The sequence below is a fragment of the Ailuropoda melanoleuca genome, chromosome 10 (genome assembly GCF_002007445.2).
Source record: "Ailuropoda melanoleuca isolate Jingjing chromosome 10, ASM200744v2, whole genome shotgun sequence".
Classification (NCBI taxonomy): domain Eukaryota; kingdom Metazoa; phylum Chordata; class Mammalia; order Carnivora; family Ursidae; genus Ailuropoda; species Ailuropoda melanoleuca.
The window spans coordinates 57,796,610-57,824,299 of NC_048227.1; the positions used below are offsets into that span (position 1 = coordinate 57,796,610).

The 27,690-nt window shown below is 38.0% G+C and overlaps 1 protein-coding gene across 2 annotated transcripts in view; it reads right to left on the reverse strand.

Annotated features, from left to right (window-relative positions):
• Window positions 1-4,092: 4,092 nt before the first annotated feature.
• Window positions 4,093-27,690, reverse strand: part of SEC63 (SEC63 homolog, protein translocation regulator) — a 72,719-nt gene continuing 49,121 nt past the window's right edge. For both annotated transcript variants that reach the window (XM_034668940.1, XM_034668939.1), the window contains exons 17-21: window positions 23,878-24,036; window positions 19,670-19,771; window positions 15,641-15,739; window positions 6,396-6,500; window positions 4,093-5,171 (exon numbers count right to left, since the gene is read on the reverse strand). In XM_034668940.1, coding sequence (XP_034524831.1) covers window positions 5,028-5,171; window positions 6,396-6,500; window positions 15,641-15,739; window positions 19,670-19,771; window positions 23,878-24,036 — 609 coding nt within the window. In that variant the 3' untranslated portion in view covers window positions 4,093-5,027. The remainder of the gene's footprint in view (window positions 5,172-6,395; window positions 6,501-15,640; window positions 15,740-19,669; window positions 19,772-23,877; window positions 24,037-27,690) is intronic.

The window sequence follows — 27,690 nt, forward strand, 5'->3', positions numbered from 1 at the left end:
AACTTTGAGAGACAGTTTTCCATGGGGATCTCATGTTTCTGCACACCTTGTTAGCAGACGCACAGAGCTTTTGTTCCAGACTTTTTATGTTTCTGTAGGAAACTAGCTTGGAAGAGAGACTATCTCCCTCTTGGACACCTTCGCTTGTATATCCCTTAAAAGACTAGGCTTCCTGAGCTACAAGTTCCTCAGCTGTGACGCAAGCATACTACCTGTACAGCCTCTGCCTGGGCTGCTCTGCGTAGCCCCTGTGCACTTGGGAGAGGAGGAGCAGATGGGGAACAGGAAGCTCATGCAGCCTGCAGTGCCTCTGACCCAGGACTCTCCTGGCTTTTGCTAACATCCGTGACACTGTGGCAGGTTAACTTGTTAGCCTGCACACAGCACTGTAATTCTCAGACCCTTCATAGTTCTTGATACCACCCAAATTTAAATTTTATAGAAAAAAGGATTTTTTGTCCTAATTTCCCACCTCTCTCAAGCAAACGATCTAATACAATTCCAGCACAACGAATAAGTATGGATTGTCTTCTGGAGTTTGCTGCAAATGGACCTAGTATTTCCAGCTAGAAAACCAAGAAGTAAATATATTAAAGGATACATGTAAGAAAGACAAAGGTTAGATAGGGCCAAAAAAGAGTAAAGGGGAAGGAGGTAATCCTAGAAGGTGGAAATAGAAATAAATTACAAAGCATGTCTTTAATTTTGGTTCAGTCCCACAAGCTAAACCATTCTTTGCTAATGAAAATTATAGCCCTATCGCCCTCTACCGGAATCAGGCTAGAAACTACAGGGAAATAGTTCGAAGTTGCTTTTTATGGAAACTGCTCACATCTGTGTTATCTATTGCTACCGTTTCCAGATTTTAAAGTGTAAACCTCAGGTGTTCAGAAAGATAAAGGAAGAGCTCCCTTTGCATATGCAGCCTGACAGTTTAATGCTGAACCACCACCTAGCGCTGAAGAGTCGTCAGTCCTTCCCATACTTAACCCTTCATTTGTAGCAGCCAGATTAGAGACCTCTCACAGCTGCAGCCTTGGCTGGACGTCCCAGCAGGTAGTCCCTAGCACTTCGGCCTCTACCTGCCTCACTCCCACTCCATGGATGACATCTGCTTAGAACTCTTCCCTCATCTATTAACCCCATCATGAAAACTACTCAGTTCCATCTTAGAAAGTATCACTTTGCTCCTGGGACCTGCAGTAGGCCTAGACAGAGTGAATGCCAACTCCCAGCAGAGTGGCATCACACTGTGAATTCAAATAGTGAGTGCCAAAGGTCCAAACCTTCATTTTAGTTTAAATGCCACCCTATTTATACCTAAAAGCAACATATCCAAATGTTGATCATGCACTGAAATCAGAAAAAAATTATAATGTACCAATAAATGTATTTATTTATGAATTATAGAAGTGTACAATTGTACAATATATTATGTACATTATAAAACACACAAAAATAGAAATTTCAAAGGATGAGAGTAAATACAAATAACCATTTTAACATTTTCCCAACGGACCGATTATCTGCATACCCCAGGGATGTAACACACCCCCACCTGAAACCACAGTCCTAAAACATGCCAGTGATCGCTGTATTTGGATTTTTAGCTCAGGTTACAGAAAAATGTACAAGATCACAGCTTTTTAAAGTTTTGCAAAATAGCCCTAGTATCTAGTTTAAATGTGTGAAGATGTTTAATGCTAACTTAAGACATATTTGGACTGATCACGACACAGCTAATGAAATGTTACTTTATGGTTCACGGATAGCTGTTTCATTTTAAGGCAAATTAAATTGAGGATGTCATGGAGTTGAGTAAGAATATTTGGGGAGAAAAAAATGCTTTAAAGAAATACTTAAACATAAAGGATGAGTATTTGCTTATTAAAAAAATAAAGAGCCAACAGCTAGCATCTAAAAAAAAAAAAAAAATTCCTCTGCCTACAGTGGAAAAGATGTAAAAAAAAAAAGAAAAAAAAAAGCATTCCAAATAATGGCCATTAGCTAATGCAAATGGATTAGAATGGATTGCCACACATCTGCCTGTCCACTACCAGTGAATCCTTAAGAACATGAATTCTTTTATTTCTATAGCCCCAGTATCCAGTCATAGACCCGGGCACACAGAAACTCAGTGAATATATGATGATGAACCGCCACTCAAAAAATATGTAGAGTGCTGAATCACATTTGAACTAATCGTTGCTAAAGAACACTCCAGCATCTGGTTTTGATTTGTTGAAGCAAATAACTAGACGTCATGGTCAATGATGCACTCAGAGAGCTTCATCACGTTCCTCAACACCCTCCCACCCCCTTTCCCCGTCAGTCCTTTGGCATCCCCCTACCCCTGTAGCCTGCACCTGAGGTATGAGCTTCCCGCCATGCAGTGGAGTGCAGCCCGACAGTCCCGTCCTTCTCCACCCTTCAGTGCAAGCTGGGAGAACTAGAAAAGTATTGTTCTCTACAGAGAACTTTGTTCAAAGCGCTTAGTTTTAAAGAATATTCATGAACACTTAAAAATTTTAAGAAAGGACTCGAACATCTGACTTCTGAGATTGAGATACACACGACAAACACCATAGGGCCTCAATCAGAAGTTTTGTAACACTAAAATTTACAACTGCTAGTTTCCATTGTGGTCTCCTCACGGAAGAGTTATCTTTTAATAGGTACTTCACCAATATAAAGAGATTAAAATATTACACAATTTAAGTAACTTAATTTCATAAATAACTAGTTTCACTTTGTGTATACACACTGAATGTTTTCATCTATGTGTTCATTCATTCTGTTGACAAAATGTCAGTTTCTTGGTGAAAACAAAACTGAAACTACACTATGTTTCCATTAGATTAAATGCAAACCAGGGTTAGTTATCAAATCTTGATCAAGAGAAGAAGGGATATGGAGTTCAGAGATTTGCTGTAGAGATGGGAACCATAAACTGAAGGCTCAGTTCTTTCACTATTGCAATATGGAAAGAGTTTTTTGGTTTTTTTTTAACCTAAGGTGCTAATTCGAGGGTAATGTACTTACGTGGTTGGGAAGTACGTATGTATCACACAAAGGGCAAAGGAAAACAGACTGGTGGGATTTTCTAGGGTCAAGGTGATGCTGTTTTTTTTTAAGCACTGTGGTGAGTTACTGGGCTGTGAAATCATCCTCTCTGGAGTCTTAAACACAGAAAGCCAGTTGTTTGAGAGAATAAAACCTCAGACAAAATATCCATTAGAATAGAAATACTTTTCTTGAAAATTATCTTTCAAGAAAACCAAGACATGCACACATTACATTGTTCGGTTCGCTCACAGGTTTCCTTGAACCCCTCCTTTTGCTTGTTGCTACAGCCTGGCCTCACTCCCATCTATCGCATTTAGGGGACCAGCAGCTGTCTCACGTGACACTGGAGCTTCCCAAAAACACCTGACTCAAAAATTGAACCCACCCTCTACTTGTAAAATAAAACAAATCCTCAGTGGCACTACTGCCTGCCAAGGAAGGGTCTCACTAACAACTTTACAAAAAAAAAAAAAAAAAAAAAAAAGTGATGGAATTTCCAATGAAGAAGCTTGCTTTGAGTATATTATAGAAATTATATCCTAAATTTAGAACCAGAAAAACCATTTGTGTTTTTGGTAATTTTCAAATTTTATTTCCAACTACTGCAGTAACAAAATACCAGTGATAATTCTGCATGGAATGCGGCAACCTTTTAAATCAATAAGGTCACAAATAAGTATTCCAACAGTACTTTGGCCTACGGAGATTTTTATAGGAGAGGATTATTACAATCAGTCCTATAATATTACAGACATATGCTTCCTCAGTATCTAGTAATAAAAATACTCATCTTTCCTCCATGATTCATCACGTATACATTTCTACTCTTTATAAGCACTATCCTTCTGGGTTGTAATGTGTGAGGGGGAAATTCCTCCCACGCATGGGTTTTTCTATACCATACAGAAGTGGCGATCACTTCAGCAGTAATGGACATTATTAAATTTTTAGTTGAAAATAAAAGAGTGAATTATCCTATTATATCCTTTCTCTGGAAGTAAAAAGACACACACCATTACAAACATAAAATGAGTCAAACTTCTATTTTATTGACAGGAGTCCAAAATGAGTACAAAAAAATGCCTCCTTTGCATGTTATGTATTTTTTTTCCTTAAAAGGCTTCTGAGTCAGGTAGATTAAAAGCTAAGAATGTATTTCAGCTTTTATAGAGAACCTTTTAAAAAAGGTTTAATAACATGAGTCACCAACGTCAGAGAACATATGGTCCCACAATCATTTTTAGACCTATAGCTTATAAAAAGAATTAGATCCTGCACTGATCTGCTAAAATAGAGGCTTAAAAATGTTTTAAGCCATTGAAAGCCATTTTTATCATCTGTCTGATAACTCTGGGCAATTAAGAAAAGGAAAATCTCCAAATGTAGCCCTCTATATTATGTGGAATGTGACAGAATGCCAACTTACGACCGAGACAGGTAAAAATAAAAAGTTTAAAGCTGTGAATGGAGCTGTTATAGTCTTGTGTCACTGCAAAATGTCAATAAATGAATGACTGAGCTTATCAAAAGAGTAAAACTTGAGCAGAGGTTACTTGAAACATATGTGTGGTATTTATCGTATTTTAATGTTTGCTGAAAACTAAAGCTAAACAAGAAAAAATTGCTCACTTATAGATTGGTTTTCATGTACCTTTACTTTTACTGGGACCATAAATTGATCAGATAATACATAGCCCACACTTCTGGAACAGTTATAACAAAGGGTTTATTATCATTTGCCGATGAAATAAATGCGCCATCCCGTATTTGAAAGGCTGTAACAAGCCTTAAGCGTTTCTCAGGCTGTACCAAGGCATCACCATTGCCTAGTTATATTATGCACCCATTTCTAGTAAAGAACTAACAGCTCCCTCAACATCAGTTCTGCACTGTTTCTGGTTTATTAGACACTTCCAAAATAGCAAAAACTTCCAAATACTGTGGTCCATTCATAGTACTGCTTAGTCATCACCTTCCTCCTCTTCTTCCTCCTCCTCGAAGCTATCTTCAAAGCCCTCGCTGTCCTCCTGGTCTTCATCCCCCTCTATTGCTGTATCCCACTGTGGGTGATTTTCTGGTACAGGCTTAGCCTCATGAACTTCCAACTATAAAGAAGAATTAAATGCAGACATCAGAAATTTTGGGAGGAAAAATGGAAGAAATATCTGATAAAGAAAACATTTTCTTTGACCACAGCAATTATAAAGAAATAGACTATATGGCTGTTAGAATTCTAAGTTTAACACATTTATTTACAATAGACATTCATCCCAGAAATAAAAAGGTACTCTATTAACATGCAAATGTAGTTAAATTTCTAATATTGTTTAACATCTTAATTCTATAGAAGCTATACTATTTATTCCGTATAATGAAAGATTAATAATTGTGATTCTTGGGGTGCCTGGGCCATGGCCCAGGAGGTTAAGCATCTGCCTTAGGCTTAGTCCTGGGATTGAGTCCCATGCCAGGCTCTCTGCTCAGCGGGGAGCCTGCTTCTCCCTCTCCCCCTGCCTGTGCATCCTTTCTCTCTCTCTGATAAATAAATAAATAAAATCTTAAAAAAATAAAAATTGTGATTCTTGAGCAAGAACACTGAGTTATGTCTTAGTAAGCCTTATGTCTTAATATGTCTGCTGAGAGAAGAAAAACTCAAGTGTGACTTTCAAAAAGGTCTTTTGCAGCCCCCATACTCATGAAGTAAAATGCTATAGACAATGGAAAGAAATGCGGTACCCTCATGGGAACAACCAGGCCTGCCCTTCCCAGATCCCTTTACTTTGGGACCCCAGTACACAGTGCAACAACACTTCAGCACAATGTTTACACAAAAGAAGGCCTTTTATAAAAACCTCAAGTGAAACTGGTAAACACTGACAGGAACGTGCTTCAAATGACACATAAAGCGTATAAGATGATAAAAAAACAAATTAATCTCAAAAATTAATAAATACTCCAACAGAATCTGTGGGAAAATACATGTACTTTTCTTAAAAAAAAAAAAAAAAAAAGAACCCAATTGGTGAGGCCCTGTAAAGTCATAGTATATTATAGCACAGTAAGAGTATCACTTAAGTAATTTATATTTAACATTCTAAGTCATTTAATAATTTATATTCAAGGTTCTCTTTAAAGAAGTATGCTCCTTTAACTCAACAACTTAAGTTTATTATTGAAAGAGCAGACCACTGAGTGTATCATATACAAAGTATGAGAAGACATCTTTGTCCCTCTATTACTCTACATTTCAGCACTAGAAATGCTTTCCTAGTATATTATGAACTTATTTAAAAAGGCAACCATATTTATTGAAGAGTCACTATTCTTACCTTTAAGGGTTTAATCTGATCCAAACCCATATAGGAGTCTGATCTCAGAAACACTGTATACTGATAATTTCCAGGCTTGCCTGGCGCAGGAAACTTCAGTTCTACCTAGAAGAAAAAAAACAGCACTTAAAATCCGTATTTTGAGAAATGGAAGAAACAACATTATCTAGATCTTTTATATTCTTTAATAATAAACTAGTAAATGTGTTTCCCTGAGTTCTATGAGCCATTCTAGAAAATTATCAGACACAAGGAGGGGATCATGAGAACACCAATCCATAGCCAGCTGGTGAGAAGTACAGGTGATAACTTGAGACTTGCAATGGCATCTGAAGCACGTTGGGGTGGGGGGTGGTGGTCTTATGGAACTGAGCTCTTACCCTATGGGATCGGATGCTAACTCTGGATAAACAGTGCCAGCACTGAGTTAAGTTGCAGGACACTCAGCTGGTGTGACAGAGAATTCCCTGCTGTGGGGAAAAACCCACACACCTGGTGTCAAAAGTGTTGTGAGTGTGACAGTTACGTGAGTAAATGAGAAACACACAGGAGAAGTGAGTCTTTTCCTAACAAAACAAATGAATAAACAAACAAAAAACAGAATCTGACCTATAAATACAGAGAAGAAACTGATGGTTGCCAGAGGGAATGTTGGGGGCAGGGGGTGAGGGGATGAGCAAAATGGGTGAAGGGGAGTGGGAAATATAGGCTTCCAGTTATGGACTGAATGAGTCATGTAAACAAAAGGTACAGCATAGAAAATATCATCAATAATATCATAATAGCATTGTATGGTGACAGACAGTAGCTATACTCATTGTGAACACAGTATAACATCTATAGAAGTTGAATCACTGTTACATACCTGAAATTAATGTAACATTGTATGTCAACTATACTCAAAAAACATATGTCAACTACACTCAAATAAAAAAAATTTTTAAAAATATGCCCAGGCCTTAAAAGGTTCTCAAGAAGATACTTATTTTCTATTAAATCATAAACTTCATATACGAAGAGTTACAAACTCTTAAAATTTCAATTCCAGGGAAAGGAAGATGGCAGGGGAGTAGGAGGGCCCTAAGGCTCACATCATACCATGAATACAACTAGATAACCATCAAATCATCCTAGATACCACAGACGTCGAACTGAAGACTGCCAGAACAAACTCCACAGCAAAGGGCTGTGAGGAGAGAGAGCAGAGGCCATGTCGAAGAAGGTAGGAAGTGTGGAGACACGTATGGAAGAGAAATGGATGTCATGGCCTCTGTGGTAGGGAGGGAGCTGCAGCTAAGGGCAAGAGACAAACTAGCACACAGGGGAGTACACGGGGAAAAGGAATTCCCATAGCAACTGGCTTGGAAAGCAAGAGGGCCCAAATTTCGTGAGTTCTTGCAACCAGCAGGGCTTAAAGCCTGGAGTTTTAAATGTCAGCATGCTTGGCTCTGGGAGAGCTCAGATGGCACTGGGGCTGCTCTTAGAGAAAAGGCAGGGCAAACAGTCCGTGGACATACAGCATGGAAACAGAGACCTGAAAAGTGCACGGGGCACACTGTGGGGAGGGTATTCGCTCATCTCAGAGGGCATCACAGAGAGCGTTCACAGAGAGACCCCTGGCTGCGCCATTACCCCCACCCCCACCCCTCAGCATAAGACAGGGCCACCTGCAGGAAGCAGCGAAGTGCTGATTCTCACTACCTCACTTGCTTACACCAAGCCCCCCAACAACTGCACACCAGTGGAACCACCCCTCCCAGTCACACTTGCCTCAGTCCCAGCATAGTGGGCCCCAAGTTTGGCAGGGCCTCAGTTCCCACAGTGGTGGCAACAGGACTCGTTTCACAAGTAGACCAGAACACACCTAGTTAAAACCACATTCAGGCCAGGGACCAAATACTGCCCACCAACAGGCAAAGGGACCCTCTGCAGACAACTGGCCTGAAAGATAAAGCAGCCAGAACACAAAAGCAAAGCCCACACGGCACACACTGGAGACACTCTCTGAAGCACCAGGCCCTAGGGAACAAGGGACCAAGGGACACTACACTGCAGAGCACTAAGGACCCCCTCTAGATAAAGCCATTACTCTCAAGAACAGGAGATACAGCTGACTTCTCTACACAGAGAAACAGGCACAGAGACTTAAGATGAGAAGACAGAGGAATCTCTCCCCAAATGAAAGAACAGGACAAGGCCACGGCAGGAGATCTAAGCAAAACAGATGTAAGTAACATGCCTAACAGAGAACCTAAAGCAACACTCATAAGGATACTCACTGGGCTAGAGTAGAGTGGAGGACATCAGTGACACCATTAACACAGAGATAAGGAAAAATACAGCAGAGATAAGGAGCTCAATAAACAAAATGAGGCACACTTGATGGAATGAATGGCGGGGTGGAAGAAGCAGAGGAACACATTAATTACCCGGGAGACTAAAGAAAACAAAACAACAGATCAATGAAACCAAGAGTTGGTTCTTAAAACAAAACAAAACAAAAAATCAATGAAACTGATAAATCTCTACCCAGTTATCAAGAAAAAAAGAGAAAAAACACAAATAAATAAAATCACAAATGAGAGAGAAGAAATAACCACCACCACCAGAGAAATACAAACAATTTTAAGAGATTATTATGAAAAACTATATGCCAACAAACTGGACAACCCGGAAGAAATGGATAAATTCCTAGAAACATATAACCTACCAAAACTAAAACAGGAAGAAATAGAAAACTTGAACAGCATGATAACCAGCAAATTGAATCAGTAATCACAAAACTTCCAAAAAACAAAAGTCCAGGACCAGATGGCTTCACAGGAGAACTCTACCAAACATTTAAAGAAGAGTTAATACCTATTCTCAAACCATTCCAAAAAATAGAAAAGGAAGGAAAACTTCCAAATTCATTCTATGAGGACAGCATTACCCTCATATCAAAACCAAATAAAAATAACACAAAAAAAGAAAACTACAGGCCAATATCCCTTATGAAAAGAGATGCAAAAATCCTCAATAAAATACTAGCAAAACGAATCCAACAATACGTTAAAAAAATTATTCACCATGATGAAGTGGGATTTATTCTTGGGTTGCAAGTTTGGTTCAAAATGCACAAATCAATGTGATATATCACACCAATAAGAGAAAGGATAAAAATCATATGATCATTCCAACAGATACAGAAAAAGCATCTGACAAAGTACAACATCCATTCATGATAAAAACCCTCAACAAGGGGCACCTGAGTGGCTCAGTCAAACGTTCAACTCTTGATTTCAGCTCAGGGCCATGAGTTCAAGCCCTGCGTTGGGCTCCATGCTGGGTGTGGAGCCTACTTAAACAAAACAAAACAAAAAAACCCCAAAAACACCCTCAGTTAAGTAGGTATAGAGGGAACATATCTCAACATAATAAAGGCCATCCATATATGCAAAACCTCAGTGCTAGCATCATCCTCAGTGGGGTAAAACTGACAGCCTTTCCCCTAAGGTAAAGAACAAGGCAAGGATGTCCACTCTCACCACTTCTATTCAATATAGTACTGGAAGTCCTAGCCACAGCAATCAGCCAACAGAAAGAAATAAAAGGCATCCCAACTGGTAAGAAAGAAATAAAAGACATCCAAATCGGTCAGAAAGAAAGAAATCTTTCAGTATGTGCAGATCACATGATACTATACATAGAAAACCCAAACAACTCCACCAAAAAACTGCTAGAACTCATAAAGTCTCGGGCTACAAAATCAATGTATAGAAATCTGTTACATTTCTATAAACCAATAATGAAGCAGCAGAAAGAGAAATTAAGGAATCAATCCCATTTACAATTGTACCAAAAACAATAAGATACCTAGGAACAAATCTAACTAAAGAGGTTTATTCCTGTACTCTGAAAACTATAAAACACTGATGAAAGAAACTGAAGACACAAAGAAATGGGAAGACATTCAGGCTCATGGATTGGAAGAACAAATATTGTTAAAATGTCTATACTACCCAAAGCAATCTACATATTCAATGCAATCCCTACCAAAATACCAACAGCATTTTTCCAGAACCAGAACAAATAATCCTAAAATTTGCATGGAACCACAAAAGATCCTGAATAGTCAAAGTTATGTTGAAAAAGAAAAGCAAAGCTGGAGGCATCACAATTCCAGAGTTCAAGTTATTAACAAAGCTAAAGTTATCAAAACAGTATTGGGCTGGCACAAAACAGACACACAGAACAATGGAACAGAACAGAAAATCCAGAAATTAAACCCACAATTATATGATCAATTAATCTTCAACAAAGCAGGAAAGACTATCTGGTGGGAAAAAGACAGTCTCTTCAACAAATGGTTTTGGGAAAACTGGACAGCAACATGCCCAAAAGAACCTGGACCACTTTCTTACACCATATATAAAAATAAATTCAAATGGATTAAAGACCTAAATATGAGACTTGAAACCACAAAAATCCTAGAAGACAGGCAATATCTTCTTTGTCATTGGCCATTTCAACTCTTTTCTAGATATTTTTCCTGAGGCAAGGGAAACAAAAGCAAAAATAAACTATTGGGATATTATCACAATAAAAAAAGCTTCTGCATAGTAAACAGTCAACAAAACCTATGGAATGGGAGACGATATATGCAAATGACATATCTGATAAAGGGTTAGTATCCAGTGGGGCCCCTGGGTGATTCAAGTGGTTGAGTGTCCAACTCTAGATTTTGGCTCAGATCATGCTCTCAGGGTCATGGGACTGAGCTCTGCGTCAGGCTCCTCACTCAAACAGGAATCTGCTTCTCTCCCTTTCCCTCTGCCCCTCCTCCTGCTCTCTCACCCTCTCTCTCTCTTAAATCTTCAAGAAAAGGGGTTAGTATCCAAATATATAAAGAACTTATAAAACTCAATAACCAAAAAACAAGTAATCCAATTAAATGGGCAGAAGACATGAACAGACATTTCTTCAAAAAAGACATACACATGGCCAACAGACACATGAAAAGATGCTTAACATGACTTATCAGGGACACACAGGTCAAAACTACAACGAGATATCACCTCACACCTGTGAGAATGGCTAAAATCAAAAACACAAGAAACAACCAGTGTTGGCAAGGATGTGAAGAAAACAGAACCCTCTTGCACTGCTGGTGGGGAATGCAAACTGGTGCAGCCACTGAAAAAAATAGCACTGAGGTTCTTCAAAAAGTCAAAAACAGAAGTACCCTATGATCCCGCAATCTCATTACTGGATATTTACCCAAAAAGTACAAAAAAACACTAATTCAGGGGCACCTGGGTGGCTAGTCAGTTGAGTGTCCAACTCTTGGTTTCGGATCGTGTCATGGTCTCAGGACCCAGGTTGGGCTCTGTGCTCAGTGGGGAGTCTGCTTGAAATTCTCTCTCCCTCTCCCTATGCCCCTCCCTCTGCTCTCTCTCTCTGTAAAATAAATAAATCTTAACAAAAAAAAAAAAAAACCCACTAACTCAAGGAGATACATGCATCCCTATGTTTATAGCACCATTACTTACAATAGCCAAATTATGGAAGCAGACCAAATATCCACCAACCAATGAATAGATAAAGATGTGGTATATACATAAAATGGACTATTCAGCCATAAAAAAAAGAATGAAATCTTGCCATTTGCAATGACATGGACAGAGCTAGAGAATATTATGCTAAGTGAAATAAATCAGTCAGAGGGAGACAAACACTGTAAGATTTCACTCATATGTGAAATTTAAGGAACAAAACAAATGAGCACGGGGTGAGAGAGAGAGACTACTGAAGAAAAAGACACTCAACTATAGAGAACCAATGGTTACCAGAGGGGAGGTGGGCAGGGAATGGGTGAAAAAGGTGATGGGGATTAAGAAGTGCACTTGTGATGAGCACCAGTGATTAAAATAAAAACTTATAGAAAAAGTTTCGTTTCCACTTAGACAAAGAAAGAATAAGTTATTAAGATGGCATTTGGGGGCACCTAGGTGGCACAGCGGTTAAGCGTCTGCCTTCACGCTCAGGGCGTGATCCCAGCATTCTGGGATCGAGCCCCACATCAGGCTCCTCTGCTGTGAGCCTGCTTCTTCCTCTCCCACTACCCCTGCTTGTGTTCCCTCTCTCGCTGGCTGTTTCCATCTCTATCGAATAAATAAATAAAATCTTTAAAAAAAAAAAGGATGGCATTTGGATGTTCTGATGATCTGCCCCCAATCTCCAAAATCCAGATTTTGTAGGTAAGATTATATATTAAAACGAACAAACTAGGAAAAAGAAACCAGAAACATGGGAATAGCATTTTTTAAAATTAATCTCATAGTTTGACCTAAGTATACCACAAAACCCAGAAATCATAAAAGAAAAAAATTATTAAATCACACTACCAAAAAAACCCAAATAAATAATGTTTGTATTTCTGCTTGGAAAAAACAACTGCAATAGTAAAATAAACTGGGGAGAAATATTTGCAACAAATACCACGAAGAGATATAGTATTTAAAAGAACAATTCCCAAAACCAATGAAAAGACCAAAAACCCAACAAAAATAAACAATGGTCACAAACAGACATAAAAAGAAGTACAATTCAAATACACTGAAAGATGTTCAGTTTCACTCTTAAGAGAGATACAAAATTTAAACTACACTGAGTATACCCAGCACCGTAAAAAGTGATTCAGGCAAGAATCATCAATGTATACTAAAACGAGTGGGTAAAAGACTAGTACAGAACAAGATACTAACACAGTGCCCAAGAATTGCCCAAAAGATTAGAGGAAAAAAATACCTTTTATAGTAGAGAAAAGCCTTACTTAAATGTTCAACCATGGTATCGCTAATGTGAGGCAAACTGATATACTGTGCCCCATAAGAAGATTCTATCACTTATGTAGTATTTTTGCCAAAATATATTTAAGATGACTATAATCTTGGGGCGCCTGGGTGGCACAGTGGTTAAGCATCTGCCTTCGGCTCAGGGCGTGATCCCGGCGTTATGGGATCGAGCCCCACATCAGGCTCCTCCGCTAGAAGCCTGCTTCTTCCTCTCCCACTCCCCCTACTTGTGTTCCCTCTCTCGCTGTCTCTATCTCTGTCGAATAAATAAATAAAATCTTTAAAAAAAAAAAAAAAGATGACTATAATCTTGAGTAACCAATGAGACAAAATAAAACTGAGGGATATTCTACAAAATGTTTTGCCTGGACTCTTCAAAGATATTGATGGCATGAAAAATTTAAAACAAAAACATCAAGAAGAGTTCTAGAATAAAGAAGAATGACAACCAAATGCAATGCATGATCCTTGAATGGATCCTGAATTTAAAAAAAAAAACAAAAACTGTAACAGACATTAGTGAAATATTTAAGGAAATCTGAATATGGACTGCACATTAGATAAATACTGTATCAATGTTAAATTTCCTGAATATAGTAATTTTATTGTGCTTATGTAGGAGACAGCCCTTGTTCTTAGGACATGTTTAAGAATTTAGGGTTACAATGTCATGATGTCTATAGGCACACATGCAGAGAAAGATATTAAACTATCTTAAACATAAGGCAAAATGTTAATTGATCAGTGTAGATGAAGGATCTATGGGAGGTTCATGAAGCGTGCTAGCAACATTTTTATAGGTTTGAAACTTTTTAAAAGATCAGAGGGGAAAAAAACCCACTAAGATGCCATTTTCACCTTTCTGATTAGCACTGACATTCAAAATGTCTGATACACTGAAAGATAAAGGTCATTCTTAAAACATTCATTCTCCCTATGGAGAAATAAGTATCTAGTGATGCCTACCAAAATTACAAATATACACAGCCTCTGATTAATTCTAACTCTGTATCCTATAAATATGCTTGTACATGTGCAAAATGACATATGAGGTTATTCACTGCAGCAAAAGAAATAATTTGGAAGTCCATTAAATTGTCGAGTGCTAAATAAATAAACAACCACATAAGAGTATCATACAGCTGTAAAATGAGGAAGGTTTTTCTATAATAACTTGGAACAAATTCCAAGTTATATCATTGAGAGAAAAAGGTAAGGTGTATGCTATTTTATAGGTAAAACTGGAGAAAATACACATGTGTATTTGCTTGTAATTTACATACAGTATCACATGAAGAATACATAAAAATCTGATAACATTGATGGCCTCCAGGAAGGTCAAGGGGTGACTGAGACACAGGGATGTTTCAATGGGTGCACTTTTGTATATCTTCTGAAATATTAACTAGGTGAATTTATTATCTGTTCAAAACTAGGTAAAACTTAAATTAAAAAAAATAGTAATAAAACTGCTCTAACCAAGAAATACCCTTAAGTTAGCACTAAATTTAAGTGTCAAATAAACAACAACAAACTACTTCATCCATTTACTACTTGGTTATAAAGGGGGAAAAATACTTCTGGATTAAAAATCAACATCACAGGGGGCGCCTGGGTGGCACAGCGGTTAAGCGTCTGCCTGCGGCTCAGGGAGTGATCCCGGTGTTATGGGATCGAGCCCCATATCAGGCTCCTCAGCTATGAGCCTGCTTCTTCCTCTCCCACTCCCCCTGCTTGTGGTTCCCTCTCTCACTGGCTGTCTCTATCTCTGTCGAATAAATAAATAAAATCTTAAAAAAAAAAAAATCAACATCACAGAACTACCCTGAAATTCTAAAAAACCCTGCTCTTGTCTACCAAATCCAGGCAGAAAGAACCTTTCTAGAGAAGCAGCATGAAAAAAAATCAAGAAAAACAAGATAAACAGATAAAATATGTTCATAACAATGATATATTAGTGATGTCATTAACAATGAATAATGCCACGTAATCAAAAATTCCATTCTAAAAATCTAATTACCAGTTCTTAAATTTGTTTTTAAGACCAAAGATATTTATCTTAGCACTAATCCAATGAGGATAAAAATCATAAATCTTTGTAAAATATGATTAAATTCTGGACGGGAAAACAAAAGGCATATGTTCTTGGAACTAACAGTGAAAACTCCCCAAAATAAGTTGAAAACAAGTTTTTAACACTGATCAAGTTGCCTACCTTTAACAATACTGTATAAATGTCCAGTCGGCTACTCCCAAAACACTAGAGAACAGTTATAAAATGTGCCTTAACAAACAAAATACAACAAGCCAAATATGATAAACTGATTTCTAAGAAAGACTTTATGAAGCAGCATGATGGTGAGATGCCATATATTTGCAAAAACTGAAATAATATTGTTGGATAATTACCTCTTCTGTATCTTTTAGTGTACACACATGATATGGCATAGATATTAACGTCTGTTCCTTCCTATCTGCAATATAAAGCCACCACCATTCTTGTTTTTCCTGCAAAAAAAAAAGAGTTTATGTTTTCAGAAAGAACTAGAGAAACAACTGTTTTGCCTTGTCTCCTTTTAGAGGTATTGTTCTGGTTTTATCACTGCAGTATTTCCAGCACAGATACAGTGCCTGGTACAAAATAGATATTTAATATTTACTGAACAACTAAATCATTCTTAACCATTTGTAGATCTGCTGTCCAAAAGAATTCTGCATGTAATTTGGGGGTTTCAAATGGCCCCTTAAAAAACCCTAATGATGGGCCTCTGTATAAAAACGCCTGTGTTAACCTTAAATGACAAAAGATAGCCTAAAAAATAAAACATTATAAACTACTACAATATCATCTAGCAAATAATCTTAGTAATCTTACCTAGTAGTAAGCAAAAGCCAGAAAGCAGGAGTGGAAGGCACTTGGACAACCGAATCAGAAATCATTAAAACATATTACTCATAAGAAAGCATCTCAGATTTAAGAGTCTCTCCATACCTTTCACTGCACATGATTTTAACAAGTGCAGCATTTTTAGTAGTACCTCATAAAAGATTAGGAATAGAAAAAGAGCCCAGTAAAGAAACTGCCACCAGGGGCACCTGGGTGGCTCAGTCGTTAAGCGTCTGCCTTTGGCTCAGGTCATGATCCCAAGATCCTGGGATAGAGCCCCACATCAGCCACCACCCCCACACCCCCATTAGCCCCGCATTGGGGCTCCCTGCTCAGCGGGAAGCCTGTTTCTCCCCCCCACACCCCCTGCTTTTTTTCCCTCCTTCGCTGTCTGTCAAATAAATAAATAAATTCTTTAAAAAAAATAAGAAAAAGAAACTGCCACTAGAATGTACAATGACAGCAGGAAGAATTGACAGGAGACAGAAATTATTTAAAAAAAAAAAAAGAAAAAGCAGCCCAAGCAGTCCGGAACCACCAAGCTTCAGTGCGCTCAGTGAGTAGTCCTGTACAGGACACATCAGTAAGTGATTAGTCACCTCTTGGTATCCACTGCTTAAGAAATGGTCAGGGAAGAAAGCTTTCTAAAAAGGCTTAAAGAAAAATGTTTTGGAGCTAAAAAATAAAACACTCTAGGATATTCTAAATACTTAACCAAAACAACACTAGACTGTTCTAAATTTTCAATTATCCAAAAGAAAGTTAAAAAAAATAACTTGTTACTGAAAAGAGTATCATAGGGAAAATGTCTTTTTAAGCCAAAATCACTTGCACTTTCTATTTTATTTTAACCACAAGACATTAAAATTTGATTATCTTTCTAAGAATGCTACACTAAGGTCAACTAAAAACTCTTGTAAACTACAAAGCACTACAACATTAATAAGCAGAATAAATAAATCACGAGTACATGATGAATCTAACTTCTGCTTAACCCAAGGGTACTACCACAACAGGTATATGTGCATATATGTATGTTTGTCTGTGTGTGTGCTGCACACACAAAGTGGATAAAAACATAATGGACTCAAAGTGGGCCAGAGCCTGAGTCATAACTACTCAACTTTGCCATTGTAACATGAACAGAATGAGTGTGACTGTGCTCCAGTAAAACATCATTCATAAAACAGGCAGGGAGGCAGACTTGTCTGCAGGCTGTAGTTTGCCGATGCCTGTTTTAAAGCCACACAGATCTGGACTGTTTCACTTCTCTTTAAATCTCACTTTTCTTCTCTGTTAAATGATGAGTGCCTACCTCAGGCCATGTTCTGAAGATGAACTGAGATAATATAAGTAAAAGATACGTCAGAATGTCTAGCACATTGATCGTGATAAATGATAATCATGGGGGCGCCTGGGCAGCTCAGTCATTAAGCGTCTGCCTTCGGCTCAGGTCATGATCCCAGGGTCCTGGTCCCTGCTCAGCAGGAAGCCTGCTTCTCCCTGTCCCTCTGCCCCTCCCCCTGATTGTGCAAGAGCGAGCGCCTGCACACCCGCTGTCACTTAAATAATCCTAAACAAATGATAATCATGATTATTAATGAAATGAGGTAGACACCTCAATCATTTAAGTGGTTCTGACATTTCACTGTCAGAAATCTCATTACCGACACAAATATGTAATGGAAGAAGCACAGGGATATGTTCCAGAATGTGCAATTCTTTACCTCACCACTAAGAGAATGCCTTTCCTTCTGCTCTCCCAGGTTACTTGATTAAAATAAGAGTCATTCAAGAATATTTATTAAGAAGCTAATGAATATCAATCCATGGCATTGTACCTGTGCCTAGACTCTTTGATGCATAGTGAAAGTGGAAAATACACTGTAGCATCAGTTATTTATTATTATCAGTTTTTCTGTTGTGTGAGATTCCTCACCATTCTTAACATACTAAGTGGAATGAATGAGTTTCAGTAACATGTAAGTCAATTATAATCATAAAGCTTTAAGGAATTTAAGTGGGTAGTGTGGTTGTTAGTAAGTTCAGTAGGTATACGGGAATGTAGACAGGTAGATGTTAGGAAAATCCTAGATAAATTTTATCTGATAAATGGTACTTTGAGATGTTTACAGTGCAGTTGTAGCTTAAATTAGAAAAAGGCATTTTCAAGGCTACAATGTTCTAAGGCAGTGAATGGACGTTTTGCTTATTAACTAAGCATGGTCTAAAATGAACTGTCTGTTATAAGGGTACAAATTATGCAGTTTATAACATCCCATGGCACTTTCAAAACCAATCAATGAGTGGAATTTACTCGCTTGATTTCGGGAGCCTTGATTTCGGGGTTGGCAGGCTACCACTGCAATGGGCAAAATGCCCTTAACAGATGGGCTTGCGCTCGGGACATGCCAGAAGATCAGCAAGCGCATTAACATGGAATCCTGGGCTGACTTCTTTCCAAGTCCAAACAACAGTCTGTGCAGAGCCATTCATTTATTATTAGGAAAGCCAAATTACTTGGGAATTTGCCTTCAGCAGCCCCCAGCAACTCTGGATTGACATTCTAAAGCAGAAAGCAGATTTATACATGAAATCACCTGCCAAACATGAGTGCTGAGCAGAAGGTTCTATGGCAAAGCTGTGAGGCAGTCTGTGGAACAGCTTCCCTGAACTAAGAGGCAACCAGTTCCTGACCTCCGGTCATACACAGAATCACTGCAAAAGCAAATCCCAAATTTGGAAGACAAAAAACTCAAGGAGATCAACAGTTGAGCAGGCCACAACCACAAACTAAACAAAGACAAGAGAACAAACAGGACTGATCAATCTGTCCTCAGCTTAGGGATCAGCCACTCTCAACTCTTACTGAACTTAGCTGGTCCCACAGCCACGGGCTGGCCTATACCCATGGACTGCAGCAATTAGGAGGGCCAGAGCAAGTGTAGTGGCTCCAAGTGGCCAGTATAGGACCATCGAGAAAACCCATGGGAAAAATATTTACGAACTTTTTCCATCCTATTCAAAATTCTTTTTTTTTAAAGATTTTATTTATTTGTCAGAGAGAACACGCGCACGTGCGCACAAGCAGGGGGAGCAGCAGGCAGAGGGAGAAGCAGGCTCCCTGCTGAGCAAGGAGCCCAACACGGTACTTGATCCCAGGACCCCGGGATCATGACATGAGCCAAAGGCAGACACCTAACGACTGAGCCACTCAGGCGAGGACAAAATATGCATTTGTCTGAAAGACTGCCTGAACTGCTAAAGAGAAATCATCATTCAGCACAACTTTCAGTCATCCAGGCACAGAAAAGACAGAAGTCCAGGAAACCAAAGAAATCCTTAAAAAGTTAACAATCTTCCTATTAAATGACACATTCACTAAATCTAATTCATACTGAAATGTATCCTTCAAAATGTTGCCTATCAAAAATAGACCATCTTTAGCACATATGAGCCAGTATACACCATAGAGGGATAAAAGGCAACTGAAAAATACCCGAAGAGAAAGTAAATGGAGTAAGGAAAACACTGAGCCATGAATAACTCACCTCAGGAAAGTAAAGACTATAAACGGGATGTGTTATCTTTGATTTGGTTTCCAGGAGAGCTCTCTCCTTTCGCTGTATACTTTGTTGTAATTCTTGCCACTCCTAGCAAAGTAAAAATCAAACACTTGAAATCAAGTATGTTTTCAATTGTTCTCACTGTTCCATCTTCTTCCAGCTATTATTCCTGACAATGTTAACTATGGCAGAGTTCAGTCCCACAAACATGATCACTTCCCTGCTCAAAACGTATCACTTCATAAATCAAATCTAAGTCCTTTAGCATGAACTACACAGTCATGATCTGACCTGGGCCAATCTCTCCAGTCTCCTGTCACTGCCTATCTCTGAACTTTCTATTCTTGTCACTTCAAACCACCTTGACTTCTCTGAATTCACCAAACTATTTCACTCCTTCTAATCCATGTTTGGATTTTTGTTTTCTCTCTCTTTCTCTAGCCTGGCAAATTCCTACTATTATTCCTTCAGGAGTTACTAAAGCCTAAACCATGAGCTCCTGAATACCAGAAATGTCCCTCAACTGAGTTGATCACTCCCTCCTTTGTGCTATCACTGTACCTTGCACAAAATGTGCATAATCTCTTTTGTACTTTAATGTTTATTTACAAGTCTGCCTTCCCCACTAGCCTATCATTCAAGGGCAGAAACTGTTTTACATTTGGCTTGCATTCCTCTCATCTAACACAGTGCTTATAGTGTGACAGATAATGAGTAACTGTTTGTATAATTATTTGACAAATGAATGAATGTATTTTTGATATCTAAAGAAACTAGTCTGTCACCTCTCCTAATCCTAATACTATACTCAGAAAGGAATATGTCAACTCTTTCTCAACGCACACCTGGGGAAATAATTTCCTTACTAGGCTTTAGTTTCTTGGCAATCAGTTTAATACCTAAAGTACAAAAAGTACAGTCAAGGGCCAGCAACTGCTAAAAAATAACCCTTGTTTTTCCCCACCACTCCCAAGGGCAGGTACATTACAGGCATACCTCATTTAATTGCACTTTGCACATCCGTACTTCACAAATATTGCGGTTTTCACAAAAACCGCAATGCTGTGTTGAGCAAGTCTATTGTTGCCATTTCTCCAACAGCATTTATTTGCTCACTTTAAGTCTCTGTGTTGCATTTTGGTAATTCTTGCAATATTTTAAACTTTTTAATTATATTTATTATGGTAATCTGTAATCACTGATCTTTGATGTACTACAATAACTGTTTTGGGACACACGAACCATGTTCACATAAGATGGCAAACTTAATAAATGTATAAGTTCTGACTGCACCACCAACAGGTTGTTCCCCCATTTCTCCCCCTCTCCTTGGGCCTCACTGAAATACAACAATATTGAAATGAGGCCAATTAATAACCCTACAATGGCCTCTAAGTGTTCAAATGAAAAGGCAGAGCCCCGCGTCTCTCACTTTAAATCGAAAGCTAGAAATCATTCAGCTTAGTGAAGAAGACAAGTTGAAAGCTGAGACAGGCTGAAAGCTAGGCCTCTCGTGCCAAATAGTTAGCCAAGTTGTGAATGCACAGGAAAAATTCCTGAAGGAAATTAAAAGCGCTACTCCAGTGAACAAACGAGTGGTAAGAAAGCAAAACAGCCTTACTGCACATACAAAGAAAGTTTTAGTGGTCTGGACAGAAGATAAAGACCAGCCACAATATTTCTTAAAGCCAAATCTTAATCCAGAGCAAGGACCTGCCTCTTCAATTCTATCAAGACTAAGAGAGGTGAGGAAGCTGCAGAAGAAAATTTGAAGCTAGCAAATACTGGTTCGTGAGGTTTAGGGAAAGAAGCCGTCCCCATACCAGGATAGTGCAAGGTGAAGCAGCAGGTGCTGGGGTAGAAGCTACAGCAAGTTAGCCACAAGATCCAGCTAGGAGAATTAATGACGGTGGCTACACTAAGTAACAGATTTGCAGTACTGACAAAAAACAGCCTTCCACTGGAAGAAGATGCCGTCTAGGACTTTCATAGCTAGCGAGAAGTCAATGCCTGGCTTCAAAAGACAGGCTGACTCTCCTGTTAGGAGCTAATGCAGCTGGTGATGTTCATTTGAAGCCATTACTCACCAACCATTCTGAAAATCCTAGGGCCCTTAAGAATTATGCTAAATCCACTCTGCATGTGCTCTCTAAATGGAACAACAAAGCCTGAATGACAGCACATCTGTTTACAACATGGTTTACTGAATATTTTAAGCCCACTGTTGAGACCAACTATTCAAAAAAAATTTCCTTTCCACATATTACTGCTCATTGACAATGCACCTGGTCTCCCAAGAGCTCTGATGGAGATGCACAGTTAAGACTGATGTTGTTTTCATGCCTGCTAACACAACATCCACTCTGCAGCAAATGGATCAAGGAGTAATTATCACTTTCAAGTCTTACTAGTTTAGAAATACATTTTTTTAAGGTGATAGCTGCCACAGATAGTGAGACTCCTCTGATGGATCTGGGTAAAGTATATTGAAGATTTTCTGATTCACCCTTTAACATGCCATTAAGAACATTTATGTTTCATGGGAAGAGGTCAAAATATCACTATTCACAGGAGTTTGGAAGAAGCTGATTCCAACCCTCACGGATTACTCGGAGGGGTTCAAGACCCAGTGGGGGAAGTAACTACAGATGCGGCAGAAATAGCAAGAGATCTAGAATTAGAGCTGGCGCCTGCAGATGGCACTGAACCGCTGCAATCTCATGAGAAACGTGAGCAGATGAGGAGCTGCTTCTGATGGATGAGCAAAGAAAGTGGTTTCCTGAGATGGAATCTACTCCTGGTGAAGATGCTGTCAAGACTGCTGAACTGACAACAAAGGATTTAAAATATTACAAAAACTTAGTTGACAAATCAGTGGCAGGGTTTGAGAGGTCTGACTCCACTTCTGAAAGAAGTTCTGTGGTTGAAATGCTATCAAAGAGCATCTCATACTACAGAGAAATCATTTGTGAAAGGAACAGTCAATGCAGCAAACTTTATTGTCATCTTATTTAAAAAACCGCCCCAGCCACCCCAACCTTCAGCAACCACCACTCTGAAGAGTTAACAGCCATCAACACTTAGGCAAGAGCTTCCGCCAGCAAAAAAGTTACAACTCAATGAAAGCTCAGATGATGGTTAGCATTTTTTAGCAATAAAGAATGTTTTAATTAAGGCATGTATATTTTGAGATGATGCTACTGCATATGTTATAGACCAGACTACAATTAAGTGTAAACATAACTTTTATAATCCACTAGGAAAGGAAAAATTAATTTGATTCACTTTATTGCGACGTTAGTTTCATTGTGGTGGTCTGGAACTAAGCCTGTAATATCTCCAAGGTATGCCTGCAATTCCTTATACTTTTATCCTTTGCCCTTTATTTTTTATCCTCTTTTTGGCCTCTCTACCTGTGCCTCACAGGCTATTTAGGGAATCCTCTTTTCTCTCCTAAACCACAATGGTAACTTTTAGGTCGATGGCCCAGTCCGAAAAAAAACAGAACAACACAAACATAAAGGAATGGTCGATCAGTTTACAGTTCATTTGCAGTTAAGACTCTAAGGACCCATTATTTGTCCACCAAACCCTCTTTTCTATCGCCCATCCATAAATCAGGGCCAACTTAATACCACACCATGAGATTTTTTTCTATTCTCTCTACCCTCACAATCTTAATAAGTTCCTCAGAGACTCCTCCTTTCCTTAATGTCTTATAATACCTCTTGAAACAAGGTGGCATTCTGTAAATGTTAGTCTTCTCCTTAACCAACCTCTTGACATTAGAGTCCACAGTAATGTTTCTTTACTCTAAAAACTACCTGGAACTTTTGAAAGACTTACAGTAATGGCTTAGACCATAACCCACCTTTCCTAATTCATTTGCAGATTCAACTCCAATGCTGAAAATTACTCTAGGACACCAAACTGACTTCACCTCAGATCCACATCCTATACTAACAGCAATTTCAGAGTTAAGAAAATTAAGAGGTCCAATCCTTGTTAGAAACTATTTTTCTTTATAATTCTGAACACCACCCCACAAACATATTCTTACAAAATAATATAACATTATAAAATATACTGGTACTATTAAGACAAGCACACAAACAAGTAAACAAATGAAAAACAACAAAAACCAAAACTATCAGAGGTATATAATTCAAATTATTTAAATCTATAAGTCTTACTGCTTCATCATCTTTGTTTTGTTTTTCATCTTGCTCTCTATCAGAGTCTCTGTCACTACCATCATCTTTTTCACTTTGGGATTCTCTATTGGTTTCTTCTTCTTCAGAATCACTGCCTTTGTCAGAAACTTCTTCTTCGTCTTCCTTTACCGCAGCTTCCTAAAACAAAAAAGAAAACCACATAAGTTCTGAATATCTCAGTGAATTCTGAGTCCCTGAAGCTAACTTATTGTCATTATAATTAAATTAGCTCAAGATTATAAATTCACTATTCGTACAGAATTTTAGAGAATTATAAACACAAGTATTTATAAATACGTGGCAGTCAGACTAAAGACTTTAACATTTGGCTTATTTGTCTAGTGTTAGTTATTTTATTTATTTTTCATGTTTGTAAAATAAAAAAATATTTTATTTTTATTTGTAAAGTACACTACCACAGTGGTAACATGGCTCACCTTTCAAAACACCAATTATACAATATATATATATTTTTTTTATTAAAGATTTATTTATTTATTTGAGAGAGAGAGAGAGCACACACACACGTGGCATGAGCCAGGGGGTGGGGAGGGAGGCAGAGGGAGAGAGAATCTCAAGCCAACTCCCTGCTGAATGATCTCATAACCCTGAGATCACAACCTGAGCCGAAACAAGAGTCGGATACCCAACCAACTGAGCCACCTAGTCACCACACTTCTACAATCTATTTTATTTGAGATGGGGTAATGGAAAGTTCATAGAAAAGTACTGCTTTAAGAATTTAATATTATCTTCTATAGCTGATAGAGTATAATGTAGTAATGAAAGCCAACATCCCAAACAAAATATTTACTAATCCATTTCAAGAAGCAAGAAAAAGAACAGCAAATTAAATATAAAAAAAAACCCTCAAAGTAAATAATGCAGACCCGAAATCAATTAAAGAGAAGGCAGATATACAAAGGGAAACCTAAACAAAACCAAAAGTTGTTTCTTTGAAGAGATTAATAAAACTGAGACAAGACTTTTATTAAGCAAGACTTTTATTAGGCAAGCAAAAGCTTCCTGGTCAAAGGAAAAAGAGAATACAAATTACCAGTATTAGGAATAAAAAAGACATTACTACAGATCCAAAAAAAATTATAAATAGAGAATATTATGAATAACTTTGTCAATAAACTTGTTAACTTAGAAGAAATGAACAAATTTCTTGAAAAATGTAATTTACTAAAACTGATATAAGGAAAAAAGTAGAATTTGTTAAAGAAATGGACTCTAAAACTAAGCCCTTTTTAAAAACTCCAAGCCCAGATGGCTTCTCTAGGTAGTTCTTCCAAATAAGAAATGAACCCAATCTTACACAAACTCTTCCAGGAAAAAGAAAAAAAGAATACTTCCTAACTTGTTTAATGATGCCAGCATAAACCTGATACAAAACCTGGCAAGGGTATTACAAGAAAGAATGGCAAAACAATATTCTCTCATAAGAATGGATGTAGGAATCCTAAACAAATATTATCAAATCCAGATAAATATGAAAAGGGATAATATGTTATGATGAAATGAATTTGTTCCAGGAATGCAAGGACAGTTAAAAAATTTTTTAAATGCTTCAACATAATTCACTACATTACAGAAAGAAGAAAAATCACACCATCACCTCAACAAATGGAAAAATGGCATTTAATAAAATTCAGTATTGCTCATGATAAAAATTCTCAGCAAACCTGATACAGAATATCTACAAAAACCCTATAGCTAACATCACACTTAATAGTTTGTTCCCTTCCTCCTGGAGATAAGACAAGGGTGACCACCGTCCTCACTCCTAACCAACATTACACTGAAAGTTTCAGCCAATACAGTAAGACAAAAAGGAAGAAAAAGCAAAAATGATTCAAAGGAAAAAGTAAAACCGTCTTTATTCCCAGAAGGCAGATTGTGTACACAGAAAATCTTTTAAAAAGTACCTACAAATGGTCAGAATTACAGGCATACCATGGAGATATTGCAGATTCAGTTCCAGACCACTGCAGTAAAGAGATTATCACAATAAAGTCAAATGACTTTTTTGTTTCCCCACTACATATAAAAGTTATGTTTACACCATACTGTAGTATGCTAAGCATGCAAACAGTATTCTGTCTATAAAAATGTGCACACCTTAATTAAAAAAATACTTCATTGCTAAAAAATGCTAACCAACAAATGCGCTTTCAGCAAGTTGTAATCTCTGATCACAGATCACCATAGCGAATATAATAATACAAAGTTTAAAATATTGAGGGAATTACCAAAATGTCACAGAAACACAAAGTGAGCAAATGCTGCTGGAAAAATGGTGATTTGCTCAACACAGGGTTGCCAGGAACCTTCAATTTGTAAAAGATACAGTATCTGGCAGGTGTAAGAAACTGAAGTGCAATAAAACAAGGTATATCCATATTGTCAGTTTAAGACTCCTCGATACAAGGTCAATATTTAGAAGACAACTGTATCTCTATGCACCAGCAATAAACACTGATGAATGGATTTTTTTTAACGTTATATGCAACAGCACCAGAAAGTATCAAACACAAAAGGAAAAATCTAATGAAAGATGTGCCATACCTCTGTCACTGGAAATTACAAAACACTGCTGGGAAAAAATTAAGGAAGATCCAAATTAATAAAGATAAACCATCATTATCAATAAAAAGACTCAATACTGTGGAGCACCTGAGTGGCTCAGTCAATTAAGTGTCTGCCTTCGGCTCAGGTCATGATCCCAGGTCCTGGGATGGAGCCCCATGTTGGGCTCCCTGCTCAGCAGGGAGTTTGCTTGCTTCTCCCTCTCCCGCTCCCCCTTGCTTGTGCTCTCTCGCTCTCTCTCTCAAATAAATAAAATCTTAAAATTTTCGATAGGCAGAAATGTCAACAGGACTCAAAAGCACTAATCATAATTACTGAAAGACTTCCTTAAAATTAAGTACCATTGAAAAGCTTCCATTAAGAGAGTCTAAAGGGACTCATATCCAGAATATATAAAGGAATCCTACAAATCTATAAGACAACCCAACAGAGAAAGAGGATATTCAAATGGCTGGTAAGTATATGAGATGCTCACTACCATTAGTTAACAGATAAATAAAAACCACACACAGGGATACCACTACAGATCCAGCATAGGGGTTAAAATAAAAAAGAATGGTAAAAGCAAGCATTAGTGAGGATGTGGAACAACTGAACTCATATTTTGCTAGTAGAAACATAGAATAGTACAACTTTGGAAAACAGGCTCTTTCAATGAGCTAACCATACACTTATTTTATGACCCACAATTCCACTGCTAGGTAGGTACATACCCAAGAAAAATGAAATGTCCACAAAATGACATGTACATGAATAAGCACAGCATTTTTATTCAATAACAGGCAAAAACTAGAAACAACCCAAATGTCCACCAACCACAGGACAGATAAACTGTAGTGTACTCATTAGATGGAGTATCACATGCACACAAAGAACAGACAGCTGCTACACGCAACACGGAGGAGCGTCATGGACATAATGCTGAGTAAAAGCAGACAAACAAGTTCCCGCTTACATGAAGTGTAAGAATAAGCAAAACTAATCTATGGTAATAACAGCCAGAACTGGAGGGTATGGAGGTAGATGGAGGGGTCACTGACTGAGAAGGGACACAAGGGAGCTTTCTGGGCGCTAAAGTTTTCCAGCTTAATCTGGCTATCATACGTACATACACATGTAAAATTTCAGGAGCTATACATATAGGATTTGAACATTTTAGTGTATGTTATAACTCAATAAAGACAATGATAATAACAGTAA